General features: G+C 43.8%; 1 protein-coding gene, 45 non-coding genes and 5 pseudogenes across 46 annotated transcripts; 1 reads left to right on the forward strand and 50 right to left on the reverse strand.

The window, feature by feature from the left end:
• Positions 1-411: 411 nt before the first annotated feature.
• On the reverse strand, positions 412-530 carry LOC141354575 (5S ribosomal RNA). The gene has a single exon (XR_012361004.1). It is a non-coding gene; the product is annotated as a 5S ribosomal RNA (ribosomal RNA).
• Positions 531-659: 129 nt separating this feature from the next.
• LOC141354576 (5S ribosomal RNA) lies at positions 660-778 on the reverse strand. Its single transcript, XR_012361005.1, has one exon. It is a non-coding gene; the product is annotated as a 5S ribosomal RNA (ribosomal RNA).
• Positions 779-919: 141 nt separating this feature from the next.
• LOC141354577 (5S ribosomal RNA) lies at positions 920-1,038 on the reverse strand. Its single transcript, XR_012361006.1, has one exon. It is a non-coding gene; the product is annotated as a 5S ribosomal RNA (ribosomal RNA).
• Positions 1,039-1,179: 141 nt separating this feature from the next.
• On the reverse strand, positions 1,180-1,298 carry LOC141358349 (5S ribosomal RNA). The gene has a single exon (XR_012364843.1). It is a non-coding gene; the product is annotated as a 5S ribosomal RNA (ribosomal RNA).
• A 141-nt stretch (positions 1,299-1,439) lies between these two features.
• On the reverse strand, positions 1,440-1,558 carry LOC141357913 (5S ribosomal RNA). The gene has a single exon (XR_012364402.1). It is a non-coding gene; the product is annotated as a 5S ribosomal RNA (ribosomal RNA).
• Positions 1,559-1,699: 141 nt separating this feature from the next.
• LOC141354086 (5S ribosomal RNA) lies at positions 1,700-1,818 on the reverse strand (annotated as a pseudogene).
• A 129-nt stretch (positions 1,819-1,947) lies between these two features.
• LOC141358292 (5S ribosomal RNA) lies at positions 1,948-2,066 on the reverse strand. Its single transcript, XR_012364781.1, has one exon. It is a non-coding gene; the product is annotated as a 5S ribosomal RNA (ribosomal RNA).
• A 141-nt stretch (positions 2,067-2,207) lies between these two features.
• On the reverse strand, positions 2,208-2,326 carry LOC141357251 (5S ribosomal RNA). Its single transcript, XR_012363734.1, has one exon. It is a non-coding gene; the product is annotated as a 5S ribosomal RNA (ribosomal RNA).
• A 141-nt stretch (positions 2,327-2,467) lies between these two features.
• On the reverse strand, positions 2,468-2,586 carry LOC141354578 (5S ribosomal RNA). Its single transcript, XR_012361007.1, has one exon. It is a non-coding gene; the product is annotated as a 5S ribosomal RNA (ribosomal RNA).
• Positions 2,587-2,727: 141 nt separating this feature from the next.
• On the reverse strand, positions 2,728-2,845 carry LOC141354255 (5S ribosomal RNA; annotated as a pseudogene).
• A 141-nt stretch (positions 2,846-2,986) lies between these two features.
• Positions 2,987-3,105, reverse strand: LOC141356943 (5S ribosomal RNA). Its single transcript, XR_012363415.1, has one exon. It is a non-coding gene; the product is annotated as a 5S ribosomal RNA (ribosomal RNA).
• Positions 3,106-3,246: 141 nt separating this feature from the next.
• On the reverse strand, positions 3,247-3,365 carry LOC141358474 (5S ribosomal RNA). Its single transcript, XR_012364969.1, has one exon. It is a non-coding gene; the product is annotated as a 5S ribosomal RNA (ribosomal RNA).
• A 423-nt stretch (positions 3,366-3,788) lies between these two features.
• LOC141354579 (5S ribosomal RNA) lies at positions 3,789-3,907 on the reverse strand. The gene has a single exon (XR_012361008.1). It is a non-coding gene; the product is annotated as a 5S ribosomal RNA (ribosomal RNA).
• A 141-nt stretch (positions 3,908-4,048) lies between these two features.
• LOC141355067 (5S ribosomal RNA) lies at positions 4,049-4,167 on the reverse strand. The gene has a single exon (XR_012361495.1). It is a non-coding gene; the product is annotated as a 5S ribosomal RNA (ribosomal RNA).
• A 141-nt stretch (positions 4,168-4,308) lies between these two features.
• On the reverse strand, positions 4,309-4,427 carry LOC141354580 (5S ribosomal RNA). Its single transcript, XR_012361009.1, has one exon. It is a non-coding gene; the product is annotated as a 5S ribosomal RNA (ribosomal RNA).
• Positions 4,428-4,568: 141 nt separating this feature from the next.
• On the reverse strand, positions 4,569-4,687 carry LOC141357252 (5S ribosomal RNA). Its single transcript, XR_012363735.1, has one exon. It is a non-coding gene; the product is annotated as a 5S ribosomal RNA (ribosomal RNA).
• Positions 4,688-4,840: 153 nt separating this feature from the next.
• On the reverse strand, positions 4,841-4,959 carry LOC141357433 (5S ribosomal RNA). Its single transcript, XR_012363920.1, has one exon. It is a non-coding gene; the product is annotated as a 5S ribosomal RNA (ribosomal RNA).
• A 2,364-nt stretch (positions 4,960-7,323) lies between these two features.
• On the reverse strand, positions 7,324-7,442 carry LOC141358414 (5S ribosomal RNA). Its single transcript, XR_012364909.1, has one exon. It is a non-coding gene; the product is annotated as a 5S ribosomal RNA (ribosomal RNA).
• A 141-nt stretch (positions 7,443-7,583) lies between these two features.
• Positions 7,584-7,702, reverse strand: LOC141353864 (5S ribosomal RNA; annotated as a pseudogene).
• Positions 7,703-7,842: 140 nt separating this feature from the next.
• On the reverse strand, positions 7,843-7,961 carry LOC141354582 (5S ribosomal RNA). Its single transcript, XR_012361011.1, has one exon. It is a non-coding gene; the product is annotated as a 5S ribosomal RNA (ribosomal RNA).
• A 141-nt stretch (positions 7,962-8,102) lies between these two features.
• Positions 8,103-8,221, reverse strand: LOC141353715 (5S ribosomal RNA; annotated as a pseudogene).
• Positions 8,222-8,361: 140 nt separating this feature from the next.
• On the reverse strand, positions 8,362-8,480 carry LOC141354583 (5S ribosomal RNA). Its single transcript, XR_012361012.1, has one exon. It is a non-coding gene; the product is annotated as a 5S ribosomal RNA (ribosomal RNA).
• Positions 8,481-8,609: 129 nt separating this feature from the next.
• Positions 8,610-8,728, reverse strand: LOC141357675 (5S ribosomal RNA). Its single transcript, XR_012364162.1, has one exon. It is a non-coding gene; the product is annotated as a 5S ribosomal RNA (ribosomal RNA).
• Positions 8,729-8,869: 141 nt separating this feature from the next.
• On the reverse strand, positions 8,870-8,988 carry LOC141358200 (5S ribosomal RNA). The gene has a single exon (XR_012364689.1). It is a non-coding gene; the product is annotated as a 5S ribosomal RNA (ribosomal RNA).
• Positions 8,989-9,129: 141 nt separating this feature from the next.
• LOC141354584 (5S ribosomal RNA) lies at positions 9,130-9,248 on the reverse strand. Its single transcript, XR_012361013.1, has one exon. It is a non-coding gene; the product is annotated as a 5S ribosomal RNA (ribosomal RNA).
• Positions 9,249-9,389: 141 nt separating this feature from the next.
• LOC141354585 (5S ribosomal RNA) lies at positions 9,390-9,508 on the reverse strand. Its single transcript, XR_012361014.1, has one exon. It is a non-coding gene; the product is annotated as a 5S ribosomal RNA (ribosomal RNA).
• A 141-nt stretch (positions 9,509-9,649) lies between these two features.
• Positions 9,650-9,768, reverse strand: LOC141354586 (5S ribosomal RNA). The gene has a single exon (XR_012361015.1). It is a non-coding gene; the product is annotated as a 5S ribosomal RNA (ribosomal RNA).
• A 129-nt stretch (positions 9,769-9,897) lies between these two features.
• Positions 9,898-10,016, reverse strand: LOC141354587 (5S ribosomal RNA). The gene has a single exon (XR_012361016.1). It is a non-coding gene; the product is annotated as a 5S ribosomal RNA (ribosomal RNA).
• A 141-nt stretch (positions 10,017-10,157) lies between these two features.
• LOC141358183 (5S ribosomal RNA) lies at positions 10,158-10,276 on the reverse strand. The gene has a single exon (XR_012364671.1). It is a non-coding gene; the product is annotated as a 5S ribosomal RNA (ribosomal RNA).
• A 129-nt stretch (positions 10,277-10,405) lies between these two features.
• Positions 10,406-10,524, reverse strand: LOC141354588 (5S ribosomal RNA). The gene has a single exon (XR_012361017.1). It is a non-coding gene; the product is annotated as a 5S ribosomal RNA (ribosomal RNA).
• Positions 10,525-10,665: 141 nt separating this feature from the next.
• LOC141353754 (5S ribosomal RNA) lies at positions 10,666-10,784 on the reverse strand (annotated as a pseudogene).
• A 142-nt stretch (positions 10,785-10,926) lies between these two features.
• On the reverse strand, positions 10,927-11,045 carry LOC141354589 (5S ribosomal RNA). The gene has a single exon (XR_012361018.1). It is a non-coding gene; the product is annotated as a 5S ribosomal RNA (ribosomal RNA).
• A 141-nt stretch (positions 11,046-11,186) lies between these two features.
• On the reverse strand, positions 11,187-11,305 carry LOC141357858 (5S ribosomal RNA). Its single transcript, XR_012364347.1, has one exon. It is a non-coding gene; the product is annotated as a 5S ribosomal RNA (ribosomal RNA).
• A 141-nt stretch (positions 11,306-11,446) lies between these two features.
• LOC129416052 (5S ribosomal RNA) lies at positions 11,447-11,565 on the reverse strand. The gene has a single exon (XR_008635142.2). It is a non-coding gene; the product is annotated as a 5S ribosomal RNA (ribosomal RNA).
• Positions 11,566-11,706: 141 nt separating this feature from the next.
• LOC129416219 (5S ribosomal RNA) lies at positions 11,707-11,825 on the reverse strand. The gene has a single exon (XR_008635213.2). It is a non-coding gene; the product is annotated as a 5S ribosomal RNA (ribosomal RNA).
• Positions 11,826-11,954: 129 nt separating this feature from the next.
• On the reverse strand, positions 11,955-12,073 carry LOC141354591 (5S ribosomal RNA). Its single transcript, XR_012361019.1, has one exon. It is a non-coding gene; the product is annotated as a 5S ribosomal RNA (ribosomal RNA).
• Positions 12,074-12,214: 141 nt separating this feature from the next.
• On the reverse strand, positions 12,215-12,333 carry LOC129416526 (5S ribosomal RNA). The gene has a single exon (XR_008635423.2). It is a non-coding gene; the product is annotated as a 5S ribosomal RNA (ribosomal RNA).
• Positions 12,334-12,482: 149 nt separating this feature from the next.
• Positions 12,483-12,601, reverse strand: LOC141357035 (5S ribosomal RNA). Its single transcript, XR_012363508.1, has one exon. It is a non-coding gene; the product is annotated as a 5S ribosomal RNA (ribosomal RNA).
• Positions 12,602-12,730: 129 nt separating this feature from the next.
• LOC141357555 (5S ribosomal RNA) lies at positions 12,731-12,849 on the reverse strand. Its single transcript, XR_012364042.1, has one exon. It is a non-coding gene; the product is annotated as a 5S ribosomal RNA (ribosomal RNA).
• Positions 12,850-14,437: 1,588 nt separating this feature from the next.
• On the forward strand, positions 14,438-21,366 carry LOC141352801 (uncharacterized). The gene is made up of 4 exons (XM_073858811.1): positions 14,438-14,565; positions 15,141-15,306; positions 20,676-20,887; positions 20,976-21,366. The coding sequence occupies exons 1-4, from the start codon at positions 14,438-14,440 to the stop codon at positions 21,217-21,219; spliced, it is 750 nt and encodes a 249-aa protein (XP_073714912.1). The 3' UTR covers positions 21,220-21,366.
• LOC141354592 (5S ribosomal RNA) lies at positions 17,019-17,137 on the reverse strand. Its single transcript, XR_012361020.1, has one exon. It is a non-coding gene; the product is annotated as a 5S ribosomal RNA (ribosomal RNA).
• Positions 17,279-17,397, reverse strand: LOC129418343 (5S ribosomal RNA). The gene has a single exon (XR_008636114.2). It is a non-coding gene; the product is annotated as a 5S ribosomal RNA (ribosomal RNA).
• LOC141357353 (5S ribosomal RNA) lies at positions 17,539-17,657 on the reverse strand. The gene has a single exon (XR_012363840.1). It is a non-coding gene; the product is annotated as a 5S ribosomal RNA (ribosomal RNA).
• Positions 17,799-17,917, reverse strand: LOC141354593 (5S ribosomal RNA). Its single transcript, XR_012361021.1, has one exon. It is a non-coding gene; the product is annotated as a 5S ribosomal RNA (ribosomal RNA).
• On the reverse strand, positions 18,058-18,176 carry LOC141354594 (5S ribosomal RNA). Its single transcript, XR_012361022.1, has one exon. It is a non-coding gene; the product is annotated as a 5S ribosomal RNA (ribosomal RNA).
• On the reverse strand, positions 18,317-18,435 carry LOC141354595 (5S ribosomal RNA). Its single transcript, XR_012361023.1, has one exon. It is a non-coding gene; the product is annotated as a 5S ribosomal RNA (ribosomal RNA).
• On the reverse strand, positions 18,577-18,695 carry LOC141357043 (5S ribosomal RNA). Its single transcript, XR_012363516.1, has one exon. It is a non-coding gene; the product is annotated as a 5S ribosomal RNA (ribosomal RNA).
• Positions 18,837-18,955, reverse strand: LOC141354596 (5S ribosomal RNA). The gene has a single exon (XR_012361024.1). It is a non-coding gene; the product is annotated as a 5S ribosomal RNA (ribosomal RNA).
• LOC141358303 (5S ribosomal RNA) lies at positions 19,085-19,203 on the reverse strand. The gene has a single exon (XR_012364795.1). It is a non-coding gene; the product is annotated as a 5S ribosomal RNA (ribosomal RNA).
• LOC141354597 (5S ribosomal RNA) lies at positions 19,345-19,463 on the reverse strand. The gene has a single exon (XR_012361025.1). It is a non-coding gene; the product is annotated as a 5S ribosomal RNA (ribosomal RNA).
• Positions 19,613-19,731, reverse strand: LOC141356999 (5S ribosomal RNA). The gene has a single exon (XR_012363471.1). It is a non-coding gene; the product is annotated as a 5S ribosomal RNA (ribosomal RNA).
• Positions 21,367-22,584: the final 1,218 nt, after the last annotated feature.

Genomic DNA, 22,584 nt, shown 5'->3' on the forward strand with positions numbered 1-22,584 from the left:
GATTCGAGAGCCACTTCAAGACTAATGTGGCAACGCCATGCCAACGGCGAACGCTTACAGAAAGGATGCATTTCTGGAAAAAAATTATATGAATAAATAATTAAAGGAACAGTATGTAAGAAATGTATATCAATTAATCATAAAATGGCACTGATATGTCACTAGACATTAAGAAATAATTTTCATTTCAAATACTTATATCACTTACAACAGTGGTCCGGCCAGGATATTGTCATTTAAAAAGTGGAGTTGCAGCCCTCAACTGATGTTTATGTTGTCATTTTGTGTATTGGCCACCTGTTGGGTGATTGCAGTACCAGTTTTAGCCACAAGTTTTGTTATTGCAATACCAGTTTTGGCCACAATCCTACATACTGTTCCTTTAAATAATTAATTATATAAAGAATTAAATGCTTACAGCACCTGGTATTCCCAGGCGGTCTCCCATCCAAGTACTAACCAGGCCCGACCCTGCTTGGCTTCCGAGATCAGACGAGAGCGGGCGTGCTCAGGGTGGTGTGGCCGTAAGCGAGCGCTGACTCGATTCGAGAGCCACTTCAAGACTAATGTGGCAACGCCATGCCATCGGCGAACGCTTACAGAAAGGATGCATTTCTGGAAAAAAATTATATGAATAAATAATTAAATAATTAATTAAATGCTTACAGCACCTGGTATTCCCAGGCGGTCTCCCATCCAAGTACTAACCAGGCCCGACCCTGCTTGGCTTCCGAGATCAGACGAGAGCGGGCGTGCTCAGGGTGGTGTGGCCGTAAGCGAGCGCTGACTTGATTCGAGAGCCACTTCAAGACTAATGTGGCAACACCATGCCATCGGCGAACGCTTACAGAAAGGATGCATTTCAGGAAAAAAATCATATGAATAAATAATTAAATAATTAATTAAATAAAGAATTAAATGCTTACAGCACCTGGTATTCCCAGGCGGTCTCCCATCCAAGTACTAACCAGGCCCGACCCTGCTTGGCTTCCGAGATCAGACGAGAGCGGGCGTGCTCAGGGTGGTGTGGCCGTAAGCGAGCGCTGACTCGATTCGAGAGCCACTTCAAGACTAATGTGGCAACGCCATGCCATCGGCGAACGCTTACAGAAAGGATGCATTTCTGGAAAAAAATTATATGAATAAATAATTAAATAATTAATTAAATAAAGAATTAAATGCTTACAGCACCTGGTATTCCCAGGCGGTCTCCCATCCAAGTACTAACCAGGCCCGACCCTGCTTGGCTTCCGAGATCAGACAAGAGCGGGCGTGCCCAGGGTGGTGTGGCCGTAAGCGAGCGCTGAGTCGATTCGAGAGCCACTTCAAGACTAATGTGGCAACGCCATGCCATCGGCGAACGCTTACAGAAAGGATGCATTTCTGGAAAAAAATTATATGAATAAATAATTAAATAATTAATTAAATAAAGAATTAAATGCTTACAGCACCTGGTATTCCCAGGCGATCTCCCATCCAAGTACTAACCAGGCCCGACCCTGCTTGGCTTCCGAGATCAGACGAGAGCGGGCGTGCTCAGGGTGGTGTGGCCGTAAGCGAGCGCTGCCTCGATTCGAGAGCCACTTCAAGACTAATGTGGCAACGCCATGCCATCGGCGAACGCTTACAGAAAGGATGCATTTCTGGAAAAAAATTATATGAATAAATAATTATATAATTAATTAAATAAAGAATTAAATGCTTACAGCACCTGGTATTCCCAGGCGGTCTCCCATCCAAGTACTAACCAGGCACGACCCTGCTTGGCTTCCGAGATCAGACGAGAGCGGGCGTGCTTAGGGTGGTGTGGCTGTAAGCGAGCGCTGACTCGATTCGAGAGCCACTTCAAGACTAATGTGGCAACGCCATGCCATCGGCGAACGCTTACAGAAAGGATGCATTTCTGGAAAAAAATTATATGAATAAATAATTAAATAATTAATTAAATGCTTACAGCACCTGGTATTCCCAGGCGGTCTCCCATCCAAGTACTAACCAGGCCCGACCCTGCTTGGCTTCCGAGATCAGACGAGAGCGGGCGTGCTGAGGGTGGTGTGGCCGTAAGCGAGCACTGATTCGATTCGAGAGCCACTTCAAGACTAATGTGGCAACGCCATGCCATCGGCGAACGCTTACAGAAAGGATGCATTTCTGGGAAAAAATTATATGAATAAATAATTAAATAATTAATTAAATAAAGAATTAAATGCTTACAGCACCTGGTATTCCCAGGCGGTCTCCCATCCAAGTACTAACCAGGCCCGACCCTGCTTGGCTTCCGAGATCAGACGAGAGCGGGCGTGCTCAGGGTGGTGTGGCCGTAAACGAGCGCTGACTCGATTCGAGAGCCACTTCAAGACTAATGTGGCAACGCCATGCCATCGGCGAACGCTTACAGAAAGGATGCTTTTCTGGGAAAAAATTATATGAATAAATAATTAAATAATTAATTAAATAAAGAATTAAATGCTTACAGCACCTGGTATTCCCAGGCGGTCTCCCATCCAAGTACTAACCAGGCCCGACCCTGCTTGGCTTCCGAGATCAGACGAGAGCGGGCGTGCTCAGGGTGGTGTGGCCGTAAGCGAGCGCTGAATCGATTCGAGAGCCACTTCAAGACTAATGTGGCAACGCCATGCCATCGGCGAACGCTTACAGAAAGGATGCATTTCTGGAAAAAAATCATATGAATAAATAATTAAATAATTAATTAAATAAAGAATTAAATCCTTACAGCACCTGGTATTCCCAGGCGGTCTCCCATCCAAGTACTAACCAGGCCGACCCTGCTTGGCTTCCGAGATCAGACGAGAGCGGGCGTGCTCAGGGTGGTGTGGCCGTAAGCGAGCGCTGACTCGATTCGAGAGCCACTTCAAGACTAATGTGGCAACGCCATGCCATCGGCGAACGCTTACAGAAAGGATGCATTTCTGGAAAAAAATCATATGAATAAATAATTAAATAATTAATTAAATAAAGAATTAAATGCTTACAGCACCTGGTATTCCCAGGCGGTCTCCCATCCAAGTACTAACCAGGCCCGACCCTGCTTGGCTTCCGAGATCAGACGAGAGCGGGCGTGCTCAGGGCGGTGTGGCCGTAAGCGAGCGCTGACTCGATTCGAGAGCCACTTCAAGACTAATGTGGCAACGCCATGCCATCGGCGAACGCTTACAGAAAGGATGCATTTTTGGAAAAAAATTATATGAATAAATAATTAAATAATTAATTAAATAAAGAATTAAATGCTTACAGCACCTGGTATTCCCAGGCGGTCTCCCATCCAAGTACTAACCAGGCCCGACCCTGCTTGGCTTCTGAGATCAGACGAGAGCGGGCGTGCTCAGGGTGGTGTGGCCGTAAGCGAGCGCTGAGTCGATTCGAGAGCCACTTCAAGACTAATGTGGCAACGCCATGCCAACGGCGAACGCTTACAGAAAGGATGCATTTCTGGAAAAAAATTATATGAATAAATAATTAAAGGAACAGTATGTAAGAAATGTATATCAATTAATCATAAAATGGCACTGATATGTCACTAGACATTAAGAAATAATTTTCATTTCAAATACTTATATCACTTACAACAGTGGTCCGGCCAGGATATTGTCATTTAAAAAGTGGAGTTGCAGCCCTCAACTGATGTTTATGTTGTCATTTTGTGTATTGGCCACCTGTTGGGTGATTGCAGTACCAGTTTTAGCCACAAGTTTTGTTATTGCAATACCAGTTTTGGCCACAATCCTACATACTGTTCCTTTAAATAATTAATTATATAAAGAATTAAATGCTTACAGCACCTGGTATTCCCAGGCGGTCTCCCATCCAAGTACTAACCAGGCCCGACCCTGCTTGGCTTCCGAGATCAGACGAGAGCGGGCGTGCTCAGGGTGGTGTGGCCGTAAGCGAGCGCTGACTCGATTCGAGAGCCACTTCAAGACTAATGTGGCAACGCCATGCCATCGGCGAACGCTTACAGAAAGGATGCATTTCTGGAAAAAAATTATATGAATAAATAATTAAATAATTAATTAAATAAAGAATTAAATGCTTACAGCACCTGGTATTCCCAGGCGGTCTCCCATCCAAGTACTAACCAGGCCCGACCCTGCTTGGCTTCCGAGATCAGACGAGAGCGGGCGTACTCAGGGTGGTGTGGCCGTAAGCGAGCGCTGACTCGATTCGAGAGCCACTTCAAGACTTATGTGGCAACGGCATGCCATCGGCGAACGCTTACAGAAAGGATGCATTTCTGGAAAAAAATTATATGAATAAATAATTAAATAATTAATTAAATAAAGAATTAAATGCTTACAGCACCTGGTATTCCCAGGCGGTCTCCCATCCAAGTACTAACCAGGCCCGACCCTGCTTGGCTTCCGAGATCAGACGAGAGCGGGCGTGCTCAGGGTGGTGTGGCCGTAAGCGAGCGCTGACTCGATTCGAGAGCCACTTCAAGACTAATGTGGCAACGCCATGCCATCGGCGAACGCTTACAGAAAGGATGCATTTCTGGGAAAAAATTTTATGAATAAATAATTAAATAATTAATTAAATAAAGAATTAAATGCTTACAGCACCTGGTATTCCCAGGCGGTCTCCCATCCAAGTACTAACCAGGCCCGACCCTGCTTGGCTTCCGAGATCAGACGAGAGCGGGCGTGCTCAGGGTGGTGTGGCCGTAAACGAGCGCTGACTCGATTCGAGAGCCACTTCAAGACTAATGTGGCAACGCCATGCCATCGGCGAACGCTTACAGAAAGGATGCTTTTCTGGAAAAAAATTATATGAATAAATAATTAAATAATTAATTAAATAAAGAATTAAATAAAGAATTAAATGCTTACAGCACCTGGTATTCCCAGGCGGTCTCCCATCCAAGTACTAACCAGGCCCGACCCTGCTTGGCTTCCGAGATCAGACGAGAGCGGGCGTGCTAAGGGTGGTGTGGCCGTAAGCGAGCGCTGACTCGATTCGAGAGCCACTTTTTTTTTTTTTTTTTTTATTTATTTATTTAGAAAAGGGACAGTGTACATTAATTAACATTTGTATATGTAAATGTACCCAAATTAGCCCTAGGGCTAGTTTTCATTGGTAGTCCCTTTGCCAGATGTTATTAGGCTCCAAGCTAAAACAAAAATGGTTAAACATTACAACAATACATCAATACATTACAGCAATCAACAGTTAAAATTCATGAACACCTCTATTAAACACAATTAAATACAACAAGTCTATACTAGATTTAATATTATAAGTAATCCTAATAAAAATAATAATAAACGTAGCAACATTAATGTTCACATTGTTGGTTATGAAGAAGCCATTTCTTAAGATTAAACTTAAAAGAGAGAAACGATGAGCACTCTCTAATTGAGTGAGGTACAGCATTCCACTGATGTGAAGCTCTGAATGAAAAAACAGTTTGACCAAATTTTGTTCTCCTACGTGGAATTATACAATCTGCTCTTATTGCACCTCTTGTAATTCTGTTTTCAGCAGATTTAAATATTATAAAATCAGCCAAAGAAGGAGGAGCCATACCATGCATAATCTTATAAACTAAACAACAATTTTTAAAATTGATTAGATTTTCCCAATTAAACAAATTATACTTATTTAAAATGTTACAATGATGAAAGCTAAATTGTTTTTTATCTAAAATTTTAAGTGCTTGTTTGTATAGGGATTCTAAAGGTTTTAAGACTGTCAGATGTGTATTCGACCAAATTGTCAAACAATATGTGACCTGAGAAAGAATCATTGAGTGGAAATATATCTTTGCTGCCTCATTTGACAAGCAATTTCTAATAAACCTAAAATTGACCAGGTTAAACTTAATCTGTTTGCAAACTTTTTTTATGTGAATTTTAAAACTAAGACAGGAATCCAAATGTACCCCTAGATATTTATATTCTGATACAACCTGTAATCTCTCTCCTGAAATAAAAATGTCCTGGTTTATATTAGGGTTATGTCCTTTAGAAAAAAACATACCAACTGTTTTTGACACATTTAACCTCAAAAAACTCTGATTAAGCCAGGATGTAACTTTTACCATAACATCTGTCAACTTTTTTATTACCTCTTCTGAATTTTTTCCGTGTGTAAAGATGACTGTATCGTCAGCATACATTAAGATATTACATTGTTCACACTCTTTGGGTAAATCATTAATGTATAAGCTAAAGAGAATTGGGCCCAATATTGACCCTTGCGGTACTCCAGTTGATAGACCTACTAAATTAGAATTACAATTATCAATTTTTACTATTTGAGAACGAGAAGAAAGATAAGATTTGATCAAATTTACAGAATGTGTTGAGAAATTAAAATCATTTAATTTATGCAATAAATTATTATGGTTTATAGTGTCAAATGCTTTCTGTAAATCAAGAAATACAGCCCCTACCACACCACCTTTATCAATTAATGATTTTACCTTTTCTGTAAAGTAACATATGGCACTTTCTGTTGAGTAATTTGCCCTAAAACCAAATTGCATTGGATGTAATTGGAAGGAACTATTATTAAGGTAATCAATAATTTGTTTGGCCACTAGTTTTTCAAAAACCTTTGATATTATAGGTAGGACACTGATAGGCCTATAATTACAGGGTAAACAAGTGTCGCCTCCCTTAAATATGGGAGTCACGACCGCTGGTTTCCAAGAACTAGGGAATATCCCTTGATCTAATGAACAATTAATAATATGAGTTAAAGGGTTAACTATTGAAGAACTAATTTGTTTCAATAAGAGGGTGTCCATACCATAAATATCCTTAGCCCTTGATGACCTCAGAGACATTACCACTCTTTTAACCTCTAACGTAGTTACTGGTCTTAATACAAACGCTGTATCACTTGAATTAATTGTTTGTGAATACGGTTGTTGTATAGTAAAAATTTGCGCTATTTTATCCACTGACTCAACAAAATATTGATTAAAAGCCTGTGCCACATCAACTGGGTTCCGTAGCACTATATCATTGATCTTTAATTCAGCTGGACTTTTAGTTTTAGTATTATTTTTACCAGTCAGTTTTTTAATCTGACTCCATATTGTTTTTGAATTACCATGAGATTTTTCAATTATTGTAATAAAAAATCTGCCTTTGCTTTCCTTAATGTGCAAACTACCTTATTTCTTAACATTACAAATTTCTGTCTGTCATGAGCCATCTTTGATCTTATCGCTAATTTTAACACTTCAAGAGTAATGTGGCAACGCCATGCCATCGGCGAACGCTTACAGAAAGGATGCATTTCTGGAAAAAATTATATGAATAAATAATTAAATAATTAATTAAATAAAGAATTAAATGCTTACAGCACCTGGTATTCCCAGGCGGTCTCCCATCCAAGTACTAACCAGGCCCGACACTGCTTGGCTTCCGAGATCAGACGAGAGCGGGCGTGCTCAGGGTGGTGTGGCCGTAAGCGAGCGCTGACTCGATTCGAGAGCCACTTCAAGACTAATGTGGCAACGCCATGCCATCGGCGAACGCTTACAGAAAGGATGCATTTCTGGAAAAAAATTATATGAATAAATAATTAAATAATTAATTAAATAAAGAATTAAATGCTTACAGCACCTGGTATTCCCAGGCGGTCTCCCATCCAAGTACTAACCAGGCCCGACCCTGCTTGGCTTCCGAGATCAGCCGAAAGCGGGCGTGCTCAGGGTGGTGTGGCCGTAAGCGAGCGCTGACTCGATTCGAGAGCCACTTCAAGACTAATGTGGCAACGCCATGCCATCGGCGAACGCTTACAGAAAGGATGCATTTCTGGAAAAAATTATATGAATAAATAATTAAATAATTAATTAAATAAAGAATTAAATGCTTACAGCACCTGGTATTCCCAGGCGGTCTCCCATCCAAGTACTAACCAGGCCCGACCCTGCTTGGCTTCCGAGATCAGACGAGAGCGGGCGTGCTCAGGGTGGTGTGGCCGTAAGCGAGCGTTGACTCGATTCGAGAGCCACTTCAAGACTAATGTGGCAACGCCATGCCATCGGCGAACGCTTACAGAAAGAATACATTTCTGGAAAAAAATTATATGAATAAATAATTAAATAATTAATTAAATAAAGAATCAAACGCTTACAGCACCTGGTATTCACAGGCGGTCTCCCATCCAAGTACTAACCAGGCCCGACCCTGCTTGGCTTCCGAGATCAGACGAGAGCGGGCGTGCTCGGGGTGGTGTGGCCGTAAGCGAGCGCTGACTCGATTCGAGAGCCACTTCAAGACTAATGTGGCAACGCCATGCCATCGGCGAACGCTTACAGAAAGGATGCATTTCTGGAAAAAATTATATGAATAAATAATTAAATAATTAATTAAATAAAGAATTAAATGCTTACAGCACCTGGTATTCCCAGGCGGTCTCCCATCCAAGTACTAACCAGGCCCGACCCTGCTTGGCTTCCGAGATCAGACGAGAGCGGGCGTGCTCAGGGTGGTGTGGCCGTAAGCGAGCGCTGGCTCGATTCGAGAGCCACTTCAAGACTAATGTGGCAACGGCATGCCATCGGCGAACGCTTACAGAAAGGATGCATTTCTGGAAAAAAATTATATGAATAAATAATTAAATAATTAATTAAATGCTTACAGCACCTGGTATTCCTAGGCGGTCTCCCATCCAAGTACTAACCAGGCCCGACCCTGCTTGGCTTCCGAGATCAGACGAGAGCGGGCGTGCTCAGGGTGGTGTGGCCGTAAGCGAGCGCTGACTCGATTCCAGAGCCACTTCAAGACTAATGTGGCAACACCATGCCATCGGCGAACGCTTACAGAAAGGATGCATTTCTGGAAAAAAATTATATGAATAAATAATTAAATAATTAATTAAATAAAGAATTAAATGCTTACAGCACCTGGTATTCCCAGGCGGTCTCCCATCCAAGTACTAACCAGGACCGACCCTGCTTGGCTTCCGAGATCAGACGAGAGCGGGCGTGCTCAGGGTGGTGTGGCCGTAAGCAAGCGCTGACTCGATTCGAGAGCCACTTCAAGACTAATGTGGCAACGCCATGCCATCGGCGAACGCTTACAGAAAGGATGCATTTCTGGAAAAAAATTATATGAATAAATAATTAAATAATTAATTAAATAAAGAATTAAATGCTTACAGCACCTGGTATTCCCAGGCGGTCTCCCATCCAAGTACTAACCAGGCCCGACCCTGCTTGGCTTCCGAGATCAGACGAGAGCGGGCGTGCTCAGGGTGGTGTGGCCGTAAGCGAGCGCAGACTCGATTCGAGAGCCACTTCAAGACTAATGTGGCAACGCCATGCCATCGGCGAACGCTTACAGAAAGGATGCATTTCTGGAAAAAAATTATATGAATAAATAATTAAATAATTAATTAAATAAAGAATTAAATGCTTACAGCACCTGGTATTCCCAGGCGGTCTCCCATCCAAGTACTAACCAGGCCCGACCCTGCTTGGCTTCCGAGATCAGACGAGAGCGGGCGTGCTCAGGGTGGTGTGGCCGTAAGCGAGCGCTGACTCGATTCGAGAGCCACTTCAAGACTAATGTGGCAACGCCATGCCATCGGCGAACGCTTACAGAAAGGATGCATTTCTGGAAAAAAATTATATGAATAAATAATAAAATAATGAATTAAATAAAGAATTAAATGCTTACAGCACCTGGTATTCCCAGGCGGTCTCCCATCCAAGTACTAACCAGGCCCGACCCTGCTTGGCTTCCGAGATCAGACGAGAGCGGGCGTGCTCAGGGTGGTGTGGCCGTAAGCGAGCGCTGACTCGATTCGAGAGCCACTTCAAGACTAATGTGGCAACGCCATGCCATCGGCGAACGCTTACAGAAAGGATGCATTTCTGGAAAAAAATTATATGAATAAATAATTAAATAATTAATTAAATGCTTACAGCACCTGGTATTCCCAGGCGGTCTCCCATCCAAGTACTAACCAGGCCCGACCCTGCTTGGCTTCCGAGATCAGACGAGAGCGGGCGTGCTCAGGGTGGTGTGGCCGTAAGCGAGTGCTGACTCGATTCGAGAGCCACTTCAAGACTAATGTGGCAACGCCATGCCATCGGCGAACGCTTACAGAAAGGATGCATTTCTGGGAAAAAATTATATGAATAAATAATTAAATAATTAATTAAATAAAGAATTAAATGCTTACAGCACCTGGTATTCCCAGGCGGTCTCCCATCCAAGTACTAACCAGGCCCAACCCTGCTTGGCTTCCGAGATCAGACGAGAGCGGGCGTGCTCAGGGTGGTGTGGCCGTAAGCGAGCGCTGACTCGATTCGAGAGCCACTTCAAGACTAATGTGGCAACGCCATGCCATCGGCGAACGCTTACAGAAAGGATGCATTTCTGGAAAAAAATTATATGAATAAATAATTAAATAATTAATTAAATGCTTACAGCACCTGGTATTCCCAGGCGGTCTCCCATCCAAGTACTAACCAGGCCCGACCCTGCTTGGCTTCCGAGATCAGACGAGAGCGGGCGTGCTCAGGGTGGTGTGGCCGTAAGCGAGCACTGACTCGATTCGAGAGCCACTTCAAGACTAATGTGGCAACGCCATGCCATCGGCGAACGCTTACAGAAAGGATGCATTTCTAGGAAAAAATTATATGAATAAATAATTAAATAATTAATTAAATAAAGAATAAAATGCTTACAGCACCTGGTATTCCCAGGCGGTCTCCCATCCAAGTACTAACCAGGCCCGACCCTGCTTGGCTTCCGAGATCAGACGAGAGCAGGCGTGCTGAGGGTGGTGTGGCCGTAAGCGAGCGCTGACTCGATTCGAGAGCCAATTCAAGAGTAATGTGGCAACGCCACGCCATTGGCGAACGCTTACAGAAAGGATGCATTTCTGGAAAAAAAATTATATGAATAAATAATTAAATAATTAATTAAATAAAGAATTAAATGCTTACAGCACCTGGTATTCCCAGGCGGTCTCCCATCCAAGTACTAACCAGGCCCGACCCTGCTTGGCTTCCGAGATCAGACGAGAGCGGGCGTGCTCAGGGTGGTGTGGCCGTAAGCGAGCGCTGACTCGATTCGAGAGCCACTTCAAGACTAATGTGGCAACGCCATGCCATCGGCGAACGCTTACAGAAAGGATGCATTTCTGGAAAAAAATTATATGAATAAATAATTAAATAATTAATTAAATAAAAAATTAAATGCTTACAGCACCTGGTATTCCCAGGCGGTCTCCCATCCAAGTACTAACCAGGCCCGACCCTGCTTGGCTTCCGAGATCAGACGAGAGCGGGCGTGCTCAGGGTGGTGCGGCCGTAAGCGAGCGCTGACTCGATTCGAGAGCCACTTCAAGACTAATGTGGCAACGCCATGCCATCGGCGAACGCTTACAGAAAGGATGCATTTCTGGAAAAAAATTATATGAATAAATAATAAAATAATTAATTAAATAAAGAATTAAATGCTTACAGCACCTGGTATTCCCAGGCGGTCTCCCATCCAAGTACTAACCAGGCCCGACCCTGCTTGGCTTCCGAGATCAGACGAGAGCGGGCGTGCTCAGGGTGGTGTGGCCGTAAGCGAGCGCTGACTCGATTCGAGAGCCACTTCAAGACTAATGTGGCAACGCCATGCCATCGGCGAACGCTTACAGAAAGGATGCATTTCTGGAAAAAAATTATATGAATAAATAATTAAATAATTAATTAAATAAAGAATTAAATGCTTACAGCACCTGGTATTCCCAGGCGGTCTCCCATCCAAGTACTAACCAGGCCCGACCCTGCTTGGCTTCCGAGATCAGACGAGAGCGGGCGTGCTCAGGGTGGTGTGGCCGTAAGCGAGCGCTGACTCGATTCGAGAGCCACTTCAAGACTAATGTGGCAACGCCATGCCATCGGCGAACGCTTACAGAAAGGATGCATTTCTGGAAAAAAATTATATGAATAAATAAATAAATAATTAATTAAATGCTTACAGCACCTGGTATTCCCAGGCGGTCTCCCATCCAAGTACTAACCAGGCCCGACCCTGCTTGGCTTCCGAGATCAGACGAGAGCGGGCGTGCTCAGGGTGGTGTGGCCGTAAGCGAGCGCTGACTCGATTCGAGAGCCACTTCAAGACTATTGTGGCAACGCCATGCCATCGGCGAACGCTTACAGAAAGGATGCATTTCTGGAAAAAAATTATATGAATAAATAATTAAATAATTAATTAAATAAAGAATTTAATGCTTACAGCACCTGGTATTCCCAGGCGGTCTCCCATCCAAGTACTAACCAGGCCCGACCCTGCTTGGCTTCCGAGATCAGACGAGAGCGGGCGTGCTCAGGGTGGTGTGGCCGTAAGCGAGCGCTGACTCGATTCGAGAGCCACTTCAAGACTAATGTGGCAACGCCATGCCATCGGCGAACGCTTACAGAAAGGATGCATTTCTGGAAAAAAATTATATGAATAAATAATTAAATAATTAAATAATTAATTAAATAAAGAATTAAATGCTTACAGCACCTGGTATTCCCAGGCGGTCTCCCATCCAAGTACTAACCAGGCCCGACCCTGCTTGGCTTCCGAGATCAGACGAGAGCGGGCGTGCTCAGGGCGGTGTGGCTGTAAGCGAGCGCTGACTCGATTCGAGAGCCACTTCAAGACTAATGTGGCAACGCCATGCCATCGGCGAACGCTTACAGAAAGGATGCATTTCTGGAAAAAAATTATATGAATAAATAATTAAATAATTAATTAAATGCTTACAGCACCTGGTATTCCCAGGCGGTCTCCCATCCAAGTACTAAACAGGCCCGACCCTGCTTGGCTTCCGAGATCAGACGAGAGCGGGCGTGCTCAGGGTGGTGTGGCCGTAAGCGAGCGCTGACTCGATTCGAGAGCCACTTCAAGACTAATGTGGCAACGCCATGCCATCGGCGAACGCTTACAGAAAGGATGCATTTCTGGAAAAAAATTATATGAATAAATAATTAAATAATTAATTAAATAAAGAATTAAATGCTTACAGCACCTGGTATTCCCAAGCAAGTTCCCCTCCAAGTACCTAAGCGATCGTCAGCCGTCCAATGGTTGAGCAGAGCTGAGCAGAGCTGAGCAGCGATCAGCCAATGGTTGAGCAATGCTGAGCAGAGCTCTGCGCTCAACGGACCAATCATTGAGCGAGGATCGGAAAACGTCATCTAATTTATTCAGGACTAGTAAATATTCACATTTGGATTCGTTGTCATTGAGGACCGATGGACTGTGTTTGTTTACTCGCAGGTACGTTTGTTATAATTATGTGCTAAGTTATAAATGAAACGCGATATATTTTTTAATAATTTGCCTGATATTTAAGGTTTTACATGATAATATCTCATTAGCGCCGTACTGAGACCACCGATTGACTAGGCTAGCACCACTTGTTTACATCAAAATAGCTAGGTTTGATCTCTGAAATGCGTTTTAAATGCGACCAGACTATTCATTTTACATGTTGAGACCTTGACAAATGTACTACTAATGTGTGGACCCGAAATGTAGAGCTTAAATATGCTTATATTAAATAATATATACTATATATTAACCGAATGCATTGGAAATGAATTAACGAGCTACCAATCGCCGATTAAATGACCTGAAATTCCCTGGAAATACTTCAAAAACGTCATCAGACACTCTAGCTCACGTCTTAAGACCATAGAGATGTTGTTACAATAGTGTGGAGTTAAAATTCGATGTGTAAATATGCTTTAGAAGTGTAAAGATGTTAATGATCAATGTGAGCATATGGAACAGACTGAATGTTGATAAACACCACACAATGAATGTTCTGCTTTGTTTTTATAGATTCTCAAGGTAGGATCTACAACAACGGCCAGGGAGGGCACCGTGCAGTACGTCACCATCGTGCTGAATGAGTGGGGTCAGTTCTTGACCACAGTGGTGCCGTCCGGGTCCAAGAGGTGTTACGTACGCATGGCCAGAGGTCTGGTCGCCCGCTTTTGCCGGGCCAACGCTCCTGCTCCAAAGGGTGTGTATGTGGATAACAACTGTGGTCGGTGAGTTCAATAGCAGTTGAAACCTATGATGAAATGGATAATTAAACATCTAACACACCAACACAAAATTTCATAATATCATTTTCAGTGACAATGGATTCAGAGCAGCTCAGAAGAGCAAGTTTGGCTGCATGACGTACGCTCAGGCGGCGCAGGTGACCGAGGACAGTCGCCTCCTCTACCTCCTCCTCCAAGATGCTGAAGAACTGAGCACCAGCCAAACAGCTCACCTCAGCCAGGTCACGGCTTCTTTGAAGGGACAGTATAAGAGGATTGCAGAGTTCGAGACGTCCCCATCCTCGGCGGTCTTGCCATTTCACTGCCCAACTTAAATACCAAGTCCATCTCATCTTTCACTGCCAGGGAGGAGAAAAATACTACGGGGCGACGGTACTGCCGAAGGGGATGCCTCACCCGAAAGTGCTGTCGGATGCACCGTTCCCGGAAGCTCCTGTGCTGCCAACATCCCTCACAACACCAGACCGGCCTCAGGTCCAGTACCAGCATGTTCATCATGAGGCTGGATGGGCGTGGTGAGAAGCGGAGGTAAGTTGTCATAAGCACTTTGTTTCACCTGTTGGCTGTGGAAAGCAAATCGCACACATCATAACAATACTGTGGGGGGGGGATATATCACCCATCCATCCGTAGGCCCAAATGGTGGAAACCAACGACAAACATTTATGCCTAAGATGGGAGGTGTCTATCAACATTGAATGAAGTTTGCTTAAACTTTAACATTGTAGTGAGTGAGTGAGACCATTAACCACTTGCATTGAGTGAAAACAAATAAGATCAGTTTCAGATTCTTTGTGCATGTGGCATTTCATATACAGTTTGCTTTGAGAGAATGAGAATACAAATGTATGACATCCTAAAAGTGTGATCTCTGAAAACCAAATGGTCTCGGTGGGAAGTCAACTGTGAATCGTAGAGAGTTGTTTTCCAGAGCCTTCATGGTGATCTCATGCTGTGCTCTTTGGGGAGGAGCTATCTTTATTTAGGAAATTACAATACTCCTTACAATACTCATTACATGTTTATTTTATATTTCCAGATTATTTTTGAAGAGCCATAGCCTGTGCCTGCTGTGAACCGGCCCGTTCAGCCCATGGCATCATCCTCCTCCACTCGGCCAAGGCCTGCTGCGTCCACCCACCTCCAGCCAAAGCCTGCTGCGCCCACCTATGATCACCCCCTATGTCGACAGCACCCATACTGCTGGTTCTCCCCGCACAGCCACAGGCTCCCTCCATCCTGTTTCATGGGCCATCGTGCAGCCCGGAGCTTTGTACCTCCAGCCCCAACAGTCAAGGGATTCATGCCTAACAAGTCTTTGCAGTGGGGCTTGCCACGTGCCTAATTGTGTTGGACATTGGAAGAGGTACACACCTTTCAAGGAAAAAGTGTCTGTAAGCACCCAGAAGATATTTTCCTACTGTCCATCCACTAGGAAATCCACCACCTCTGGGTTTAACAATGTGCTGTACGAGTTGGAAAAGAGGAGAACTGTGTAAATAACTTACCTGTGTGATGCCACTTCTCCTGTGCCATCTGTAGGAGAGAGAAAGAGGCTTGTTTGTTGTTTTAAAGTGCTTCAGCAAGTACAATCTATTGATTTATATAGTTCAAAAGTAAACAAAATGCACTTTGCAGTTTAACTTAAGAATATTCTTGTGTTTGTTTTTTATTATTATTTATGTTGCTGTTTTAGTGCACTTTATAGTATCTTTATTTATACAAACATGTTCTGGCCTATGTTCAATGTCAAGGCCAATCTAACCTCATTAATTTTAACCTTAATCAGTTTACATACCCTTTAATGGTTGTTCATGTTCAGATAATCTGTGTTTTTGTCATGCGTGTTGTTTGTCTTTGTCAGCTTCATGACTTTGTGATGTTTGTATGTCTTTGTCTGTTTCATGTTTAACAAAAGTTTGCCAAAGAAAACACACAAAAAAATTTAAGAGACAGGAATGGCTTGAGCCTTTATTTGTTGATTGGTGACCTGAGTCTTTGGATAATCCTGTTCTTTTATTGGGCTTTTGCCTGTACAAACCAATTGTTTATTTTTATCTTAAGTACAAGTTTGTGTTTTAAACTGTTAAGTGTTTTTGGTTATTATTAATGTTATTTATGTGTGCGTGTCCTTGTGATTTATGTATGTCAGCTCCATGTTTAATTAATGTTTGCAAATGGTAGTAAATGTTTGTCTCTCGTCTTGTCTCGTGTTCTCGCTCGTAGATCTGTACCTTGTTGTGGTGAGAGAGCTTTAAACTAAACAGATCTTGTTTACTTGTGTTTTCATGCATTGCTTTTTAAATGAAACACATTCTGGGTGAAAAATAAAAGTTGTAAAGGTATTTAAAGTGTGTTGGAGTCTCTGTCCTGTATGCTTGGGTTTCAGAAGGGGTGGGATAGTGTAAAATAAAACACATCAAAGCAAGTAGAAGTCTTCCAGACAAAGAGAGTGCACTGATACATTACAACCTTTCTTAATTCAGTCCAAAAAAATAAAACTTTTTCACTTGACTGTATGAATCTCATCAGTTACATCAACTCAAACTATGAAAATAATAAACAACACATTCAACAGATTAGTGGATTTTAATCAACTAGGCCTGTAAATTTACAATTTCTGTAAATAACACTTAAGTACGTTAACCAGCGTTGGCGCCATCCGCTTTGATCACTTTCGATCGATCCCAGGGTTGAGCAATATGTACTTGCAGGGGTCATGAGCCATTCCCAGGCGGTCTCCCATCCAAGTACTAACCAGGCCCGACCCTGCTTGGCTTCCGAGATCAGACGAGAGCAGGCGTGCTCAGGGTGGTGTGGCCGTAAGCGAGCGCTGACTCGATTCGAGAGCCACTTCAAGACTAATGTGGCAACGCCATGCCATCGGCGAACGCTTACAGAAAGGATGCATTTCTGGAAAAAAATATATGAATAAATAATTAAATAATTAATTAAATAAAGAATTAAATGCTTACAGCACCTGGTATTCCCAGGCGGTCTCCCATCCAAGTACTAACCAGGCCCGACCCTGCTTGGCTTCCGAGATCAGACGAGAGCGGGCGTGCTCAGGGTGGTGTGGCCGTAAGCGAGCGCTGACTCGATTCGAGAGCCACTTCAAGACTAATGTGGCAACGCCATGCCATCGGCGAACGCTTACAGAAAGGATGCATTTCTGGAAAAAAATTATATGAATAAATAATTAAATAATTAATTAAATAAAGAATTAAATGCTTACAGCACCTGGTATTCCCAGGCGGTCTCCCATCCAAGTACTAACCAGGCCCGACCCTGCTTGGCTTCCGAGATCAGACGAGAGCGGGCGTGCTCAGGGTGGTATGGCCGTAAGCGAGCGCTGACTCGATTCGAGAGCCACTTCAAGACTAATGTGGCAACGCCATGCCATCGGCGAACGCTTACAGAAAGGATGCATTTCTGGAAAAAAATTATATGAATAAATAATTAAATAATTAATTAAATAAAGAATTAAATGCTTACAGCACCTGGTATTCCCAGGCGGTCTCCCATTCAAGTACTAACCAGGCCCGACCCTGCTTGGCTTCCGAGATCAGACGAGAGCGGGCGTGCTCAGGGTGGTGTGGCCGTAAGCGAGCGCTGACTCGATTCGAGAGCCACTTCAAGACTAATGTGGCAACGCCATGCCATCGGCGAACGCTTACAGAAAGGATGCATTTCTGGAAAAAAATTATATGAATAAATAATTAAATAATTAATTAAATAAAGAATTAAATGCTTACAGCACCTGGTATTCCCAGGCGGTCTCCCATCCAAGTACTAACCAGGCCCGACCCTGCTTGGCTTCCGAGATCAGACGAGAGCGGGCGTGCTCAGGGTGGTGTGGCCGTAAGCGAGCGCTGACTCGATTCGAGAGCCACTTCAAGACTAATGTGGCAACGCCATGCCATCGGCGAACGCTTACAGAAAGGATGCATTTCTGGAAAAAATTATATGAATAAATAATTAAATAATTAATTAAATAAAGAATTAAATGCTTACAGCACCTGGTATTCCCAGGCGGTCTCCCATCCAAGTACTAACCAGGCCCGACCCTGCTTGGCTTCCGAGATCAGACGAGAGCGGGCGTGCTCAGGGTGGTGTGGCCGTAAGCGAGCGCTGACTCGATTCGAGAGCCACTTCAAGACTAATGTGGCAACGCCATGCCATCGGCGAACGCTTACAGAAAGGATGCATTTCTGGAAAAAATTATATGAATAAATAATTAAATAATTAATTAAATAAAGAATTAAATGCTTACAGCACCTGGTATTCCCAGGCGGTCTCCCATCCAAGTACTAACCAGGCCCGACCCTGCTTGGCTTCCGAGATCAGACGAGAGCGGGCGTGCTCAGGGTGGTGTGGCCGTAAGCGAGCGTTGACTCGATTCGAGAGCCACTTCAAGACTAATGTGGCAACGCCATGCCATCGGCGAACGCTTACAGAAAGAATACATTTCTGGAAAAAAATTATATGAATAAATAATTAAATAATTAATTAAATAAAGAATCAAACGCTTACAGCACCTGGTATTCCCAGGCGGTCTCCCATCCAAGTACTAACCAGGCCCGACCCTGCTTGGCTTCCGAGATCAGACGAGAGCGGGCGTGCTCAGGGTGGTGTGGCCGTAAGCGAGCGCTGACTCGATTCGAGAGCCACTTCAAGACTAATGTGGCAACGCCATGCCATCGGCGAACGCTTACAGAAAGGATGCATTTCTGGAAAAAAATTATATGAATAAATAATTAAATAATTAATTAAATAAAGAATTAAATGCTTACAGCACCTGGTATTCCCAGGCGGTCTCCCATCCAAGTACTAACCAGGCCCGACCCTGCTTGGCTTCCGAGATCAGACGAGAGCGGGCGTGCTCAGGGTGGTGTGGCCGTAAGCGAGCGCTGGCTCGATTCGAGAGCCACTTCAAGACTAATGTGGCAACGGCATGCCATCGGCGAACGCTTACAGAAAGGATGCATTTCTGGAAAAAAATTATATGAATAAATAATTAAATAATTAATTAAATGCTTACAGCACCTGGTATTCCTAGGCGGTCTCCCATCCAAGTACTAACCAGGCCCGACCCTGCTTGGCTTCCGAGATCAGACGAGAGCGGGCGTGCTCAGGGTGGTGTGGCCATAAGCGAGCGCTGACTCGATTCCAGAGCCACTTCAAGACTAATGTGGCAACACCATGCCATCGGCGAACGCTTACAGAAAGGATGCATTTCTGGAAAAAAATTATATGAATAAATAATTAAATAATTAATTAAATAAAGAATTTAATGCTTACAGCACCTGGTATTCCCAGGCGGTCTCCCATCCAAGTACTAACCAGGCCCGACCCTGCTTGGCTTCCGAGATCAGACGAGAGCGGGCGTGCTCAGGGTGGTGTGGCCGTAAGCGAGCGCTGACTCGATTCGAGAGCCACTTCAAGACTAATGTGGCAACGCCATGCCATCGGCGAACGCTTACAGAAAGGATGCATTTCTGGAAAAAAATTATATGAATAAATAATTAAATAATTAAATAATTAATTAAATAAAGAATTAAATGCTTACAGCACCTGGTATTCCCAGGCGGTCTCCCATCCAAGTACTAACCAGGCCCGACCCTGCTTGGCTTCCGAGATCAGACGAGAGCGGGCGTGCTCAGGGTGGTGTGGCTGTAAGCGAGCGCTGACTCGATTCGAGAGCCACTTCAAGACTAATGTGGCAGAAAGGATGCATTTCTGGAAAAAAATTATATGAATAAATAATTAAATAATTAATTAAATAAAGAATTAAATGCTTACAGCACCTGGTATTCCCAAGCAAGTTCCCCTCCAAGTACCTAAGCGATCGTCAGCCGTCCAATGGTTGAGCAGAGCTGAGCAGAGCTGAGCAGCGATCAGCCAATGGTTGAGCAATGCTGAGCAGAGCTCTGCGCTCAACGGACCAATCATTGAGCGAGGATCGGAAAACGTCATCTAATTTATTCAGGACTAGTAAATATTCACATTTGGATTCGTTGTCATTGAGGACCGATGGACTGTGTTTGTTTACTCGCAGGTACGTTTGTTATAATTATGTGCTAAGTTATAAATGAAACGCGATATATTTTTTAATAATTTGCCTGATATTTAAGGTTTTACATGATAATATCTCATTAGCGCCGTACTGAGACCACCGATTGACTAGGCTAGCACCACTTGTTTACATCAAAATAGCTAGGTTTGATCTCTGAAATGCGTTTTAAATGCGACCAGACTATTCATTTTACATGTTGAGACCTTGACAAATGTACTACTAATGTGTGGACCCGAAATGTAGAGCTTAAATATGCTTATATTAAATAATATATACTATATATTAACCGAATGCATTGGAAATGAATTAACGAGCTACCAATCGCCGATTAAATGACCTGAAATTCCCTGGAAATACTTCAAAAACGTCATCAGACACTCTAGCTCACGTCTTAAGACCATAGAGATGTTGTTACAATAGTGTGGAGTTAAAATTCGATGTGTAAATATGCTTTAGAAGTGTAAAGATGTTAATGATCAATGTGAGCATATGGAACAGACTGAATGTTGATAAACACCACACAATGAATGTTCTGCTTTGTTTTTATAGATTCTCAAGGTAGGATCTACAACAACGGCCAGGGAGGGCACCGTGCAGTACGTCACCATCGTGCTGAATGAGTGGGGTCAGTTCTTGACCACAGTGGTGCCGTCCGGGTCCAAGAGGTGTTACGTACGCATGGCCAGAGGTCTGGTCGCCCGCTTTTGCCGGGCCAACGCTCCTGCTCCAAAGGGTGTGTATGTGGATAACAACTGTGGTCGGTGAGTTCAATAGCAGTTGAAACCTATGATGAAATGGATAATTAAACATCTAACACACCAACACAAAATTTCATAATATCATTTTCAGTGACAATGGATTCAGAGCAGCTCAGAAGAGCAAGTTTGGCTGCATGACGTACGCTCAGGCGGCGCAGGTGACCGAGGACAGTCGCCTCCTCTACCTCCTCCTCCAAGATGCTGAAGAACTGAGCACCAGCCAAACAGCTCACCTCAGCCAGGTCACGGCTTCTTTGAAGGGACAGTATAAGAGGATTGCAGAGTTCGAGACGTCCCCATCCTCGGCGGTCTTGCCATTTCACTGCCCAACTTAAATACCAAGTCCATCTCATCTTTCACTGCCAGGGAGGAGAAAAATACTACGGGGCGACGGTACTGCCGAAGGGGATGCCTCACCCGAAAGTGCTGTCGGATGCACCGTTCCCGGAAGCTCCTGTGCTGCCAACATCCCTCACAACACCAGACCGGCCCCAGGTCCAGTACCAGCATGTTCATCATGAGGCTGGATGGGCGTGGTGAGAAGCGGAGGTAAGTTGTCATAAGCACTTTGTTTCACCTGTTGGCTGTGGAAAGCAAATCGCACACATCATAACAATACTGTGGGGGGGGGGATATATCACCCATCCATCCGTAGGCCCAAATGGTGGAAACCAACGACAAACATTTATGCCTAAGATGGGAGGTGTCTATCAACATTGAATGAAGTTTGCTTAAACTTTAACATTGTAGTGAGTGAGTGAGACCATTAACCACTTGCATTGAGTGAAAACAAATAAGATCAGTTTCAGATTCTTTGTGCATGTGGCATTTCATATACAGTTTGCTTTGAGAGAATGAGAATACAAATGTATGACATCCTAAAAGTGTGATCTCTGAAAACCAAATGGTCTCGGTGGGAAGTCAACTGTGAATCGTAGAGAGTTGTTTTCCAGAGCCTTCATGGTGATCTCATGCTGTGCTCTTTGGGGAGGAGCTATCTTTATTTAGGAAATTACAATACTCCTTACAATACTCATTACATGTTTATTTTATATTTCCAGATTATTTTTGAAGAGCCATAGCCTGTGCCTGCTGTGAACCGGCCCGTTCAGCCCATGGCATCATCCTCCTCCACTCGGCCAAGGCCTGCTGCGTCCACCCACCTCCAGCCAAAGCCTGCTGCGCCCACCTATGATCACCCCCTATGTCGACAGCACCCATACTGCTGGTTCTCCCCGCACAGCCACAGGCTCCCTCCATCCTGTTTCATGGGCCATCGTGCAGCCCGGAGCTTTGTACCTCCAGCCCCAACAGTCAAGGGATTCATGCCTAACAAGTCTTTGCAGTGGGGCTTGCCACGTGCCTAATTGTGTTGGACATTGGAAGAGGTACACACCTTTCAAGGAAAAAGTGTCTGTAAGCACCCAGAAGATATTTTCCTACTGTCCATCCACTAGGAAATCCACCACCTCTGGGTTTAACAATGTGCTGTACGAGTTGGAAAAGAGGAGAACTGTGTAAATAACTTACCTGTGTGATGCCACTTCTCCTGTGCCATCTGTAGGAGAGAGAAAGAGGCTTGTTTGTTGTTTTAAAGTGCTTCAGCAAGTACAATCTATTGATTTATATAGTTCAAAAGTAAACAAAATGCACTTTGCAGTTTAACTTAAGAATATTCTTGTGTTTGTTTTTTATTATTA

The sequence above is a fragment of the Misgurnus anguillicaudatus genome, chromosome 21 (assembly GCF_027580225.2).
Source record: "Misgurnus anguillicaudatus chromosome 21, ASM2758022v2, whole genome shotgun sequence".
In the NCBI taxonomy this organism is placed as follows: Eukaryota; Metazoa; Chordata; class Actinopteri; order Cypriniformes; family Cobitidae; genus Misgurnus; species Misgurnus anguillicaudatus.

Bases quoted from the DNA above. Each gene is read 5' to 3' on its own strand.
- LOC141352801 (XM_073858811.1), top strand. From the start codon at position 14,438: ATGCCTCACCCGAAAGTGCTGTCGGATGCACCGTTCCCGGAAGCTCCT. The intron at 15,307-20,675 runs GTGCAGCCCGGA...TTGTTTTTATAG, and splicing joins ATCCTGTTTCATGGGCCATC to ATTCTCAAGGTAGGATCTAC. The intron at 20,888-20,975 runs GTGAGTTCAATA...TATCATTTTCAG, and splicing joins GTGGATAACAACTGTGGTCG to TGACAATGGATTCAGAGCAG.